The sequence below is a fragment of the Neopsephotus bourkii genome, unplaced genomic scaffold, assembly GCF_033783945.1.
Source record: "Neopsephotus bourkii isolate Nb327-2 ecotype Australia unplaced genomic scaffold, CSIRO-AGI_Nbou_v1 NB_1821, whole genome shotgun sequence".
Taxonomy (NCBI): Eukaryota; Metazoa; Chordata; class Aves; order Psittaciformes; family Psittacidae; genus Neopsephotus; species Neopsephotus bourkii.
Window position 1 is genome coordinate 1,027,131 of NW_026902294.1, and position 3,355 is coordinate 1,030,485.

The 3,355-nt window shown below is 63.2% G+C and overlaps 1 protein-coding gene across 1 annotated transcript; it reads right to left on the reverse strand.

The window, feature by feature from the left end:
- Positions 1 to 316: 316 nt before the first annotated feature.
- HOXB13 (homeobox B13) lies at positions 317 to 2,052 on the reverse strand. The gene is made up of 2 exons (XM_061343220.1): positions 1,278 to 2,052; positions 317 to 582 (listed from the first exon to the last, which is right to left on the reverse strand). Exons 1-2 carry the CDS (start codon positions 2,050 to 2,052, stop codon positions 317 to 319), a joined length of 1,041 nt encoding a protein of 346 aa, XP_061199204.1.
- Between the last annotated feature and the right edge of the window lie 1,303 nt (positions 2,053 to 3,355).

Consider the following 3,355-nt stretch of genomic DNA (forward strand, 5'->3'; position numbering starts at 1 on the left):
GGATGCTGTTCAAACCAAAGCGGTGTCAGAGGCACGGAACACGACGTGGCAGCGGCGCTGTAAGGCAAGAGCAAACTGTACAGGGTCCTCTGCGTGCAAAGCGGGAGGGGATGGGGCCACTTTCGGGGGTCCCCACCAGCACCCCCCGGGAGCAGGGGGAGCGGTGCCCAGCGCTCAGCGCTGCCCGGGCGGCGGGGACGGCTCAGCCCTCCCCGGCCCTCCTCGCTCCCGTCAGTGACGGTGCCGGTGCCCCCCGCGGGGATGGCGGCTTGGGGGGCAGACGGGGACCCCTTCGGCGCTTGCGGTGGCCGCGTCCTCACGGGGTGCTGCTGCTGCTGCTGCTGCTTTTGATTTTGGCGACGACCTTTTTCTCTTTGACCCGCCTGTTCTGGAACCAGATGGTGATCTGCCGCTCCGTGAGGTTGGTGGCGGCCGAGATCTTCCTCCTCTTGTCGCGGGTGATGAACTTGCTGCTCGCGTACTCCTTCTCCAGCTCCCGCAGCTGCCCTTTGCTGTACGGGACCCTCTTCTTGCGGCCCCGGCGGAAGGAGCAGCCGTCGGGGGGCAACTGGCCGGCGGAGTCTGAGCGTGGGGAGAGATGGGGCTGAGCAGGTCGGGGGGTCCCGCGCACCCCGCACCCACCCACCTCCCACCACTTTTCCTCCCTGCCCCATTTCCTCCCTCCAGCCTCCTGACTGGTTATATTTAAGTTAAATTATCCCTATTGGTATTTAAAAGTTGCTTTTCTTCCCGGAATTCATTTATTTTCTTTGGTTTTCTTTCCGTGGAAAAATCCAGGTATTGGCAGAATACCGACGTGGGCGAGACCCGCGTAAGACCCGCGGTTCCAGCCGAGCAGAGCCGTGGTGGTGGTCCCCCCGATCACGGCCATGCACGGTGAGAGCCATGCACACCCCTGAAGCCCTCTAAAGCAGCCCCATTCCGAGGTCTCCCCTGGCCCGCAGCGGCTGGGATTGTGTCTGTAGCCGGATTAGTATCACCATCTACACCCGGATAGTATCACTATCTCAACCCGGATAGTACCACTGTCTCAACCCGGATAGTATTACCATCTGCCTCCCTGCTCGGAAGGTGACGAGATGCAAAGGGCAGCGTTAATCTAAATGGTTGTTTTGTTAACCCTAATTTGGGTTCCTTCGTTAGCGTTACCGGGCGGCAAGAGCAGCTCCCCAGAAGCTTATTTAAAGCCTTGGTCCCAATCTCCCCCCACACAATGGTTACGCACCTCCCTCCCAGCCCCCGCACAGGGTCGTTACCTGCAAAGGCGGATTTCAGGAGGTACCCGGCCTGCCCCTGCTCTTTGGGGCAGTACATTTGGCTGCTCCAGCCGCCGCCCAGAGCCCACGGCTGATGGTAACCGTCCACGGGCAGCAGAGTCTCATGCCGGGCCTCCCCCGGGCCGCCCAAACCCGGTACCACCGACACGTCCAGGTAACCGGCCACGGGCTGGTACGGGGCCCCGTAGCCGGGGTAGAAGGCGAACTCGGCGGGGCGGCTCTGGAAGTCCTCGGCGCCCGCGGGGGGTTCCAGGTATTTCTCGCCGGGGAAGGGGGCCTGGGCCGGGCCGGCCTTGAGGGCGCTGCGGGCGACGCGGCAGGAGTAATAGCCGCTGCCGAAGTATCCGTAGGGCAGCGGAGCGGCGGCGGCAGGGCCCGGCGGGGCGGGCGGCGGCGGGGCGGCGGCGGGGCACGGCTTGGGCGGCTCGGCCGGGCCCTCCGCCGGGTACCCGGGGTTCATCCCGGCGGGGGGCGAGGGGCCCCCGAGGGCCGGGGCGGGAGGTGGCAGCAACCCCCTGCCCTGGCCGCCTGCGAAGCCGCCGGCTGCCAGGAGCCCCTCGAGGCCCGGGGGGTCGCGGGGCTCCGGGGGCTGCATGGGGGGCGGCGCGGGGGCCGGGGCATGGGGAGAGCCGGTTCGGCAGCGCCCGGGCACTGCCCGAGGGGGGTCCCCGGATCTTTTTAAAAGGCTGCGAGCTGCCGAGCGCTGCCTTGCCCCGCCGGGCTGCCCTGACGCAACGGTGAAGGGCTGCCTCATTGGCTGCCGCGAGGGGGGGAAAGGACAGGGAAGGAGGGAAGAAAACCCAACACCCCCCCCCCCCCCAAACCCCTTCAGCCCCAATAAACCCCGGCTGCAGAAATTGCGAAAATACTTTTATTACGATGGGAGGAGGAGAAGAGCTCCCCCCCCCCCCGCACGTGACAGGCGGGAACACGGGAGGCGGCTCTTGGGCTGCATCTGATGGCGTGAACGACATCTTGCCCCCCCCATCCCCCAAAAGGGGGCAGAGGTGGGGAGCTGCGAGGGGAAGGAAGGGAAGGAGACGGGGGGGTTATGAAAGGCGCGGAGGAGCAGTCCCCAGTGGAAGAATCCGGGTTCAGATTACCCCCCCTTTCTTTGCCTTCTTTCCTTCTTTTCTATCGGTGTGGCCCCATCAAGCTTGTCCGGGGGCTTCTGCCCTGGGAGAAAGCCCGGTCAAGCCCTTGGACCCCCCCCACCTTCGGCCTTTCTTTCACCCCGGCCTCACTCTCTGCCCCTGCTCGGGGGCTTTATCCCACACTCATCGTCGCGCAGCCCCACTTGCAGCTGCCAAAGGCTGAAACATGAATCCCTGGGGAGAGGGACAGGGCAGGGTCCTAAACCAAAGAGAGATGGGAAAGGGGGTGATCGGCACCCGAAAACATAACTGCAAAGGGGACACACACACAGTCTGCTTGTGCACAGCTATTGCCACGTACGGTGCTGGCAGGGCCGTGGGCCGTATCTTCAGGTCAGTGTGTGTATCCCTGCTAAGCAGCATTCCAAAGGGAAAGAGGTTGGGAAAGGGAAGTAGGGAAATAACACACCACCTTTGGGATCCAGGAGCACCGGGCAGGTGGAGGCACAGGCAGAGGGGACGGACAGACGAGGCGGTGAGGGGCTGTTTGGGACAAACGCACTGAGGCTTGTGCTGTGGGCATGCTGAGACATTATTCAGGTACGCTGGGTTTCAATCATCGGTACATATGGTACAGAGCTGCGTTTCTCGACCCCTTTTCTCTCTGTTTTTCCCCCAAAGTCCTTGTCCAAGGGAACGCTTTGCCCTCAAAGGCAGCCTGGGCTCGTGCGTTGCTTCCTTCTTGCGGAGATTTCTGCCTTTCTGATTATCAAAGCGCAGTAACAATTTTCCTTCTGCTACGTCTTTTGGCCACCAAAGCAAAGCCCCGTCCGCCCCAAGGAGCCGCCACCGGGGTGACGCTCAGAGCCAGAAATCCCCATAGAAAAGAGAGGTTGGAAGTGATCGCGAAGTTCGCCCAGGCGGGGAAAAACCCCGTTTCACTGCGGGAGGAGCTGCCTCCCA

Excerpts from the sequence above, each read along its gene's own strand:
- HOXB13 (XM_061343220.1), bottom strand. The coding sequence starts at position 2,052 with ATGAGGCAGCCCTTCACCGTTGCGTCAGGGCAGCCCGGCGGGGCAAGG. Across the intron at positions 583-1,277 it reads CCTGAAATCCGCCTTTGCAG|ACTCCGCCGGCCAGTTGCCC; the intron begins GTAACGACCCTG and ends CCCCACGCTCAG.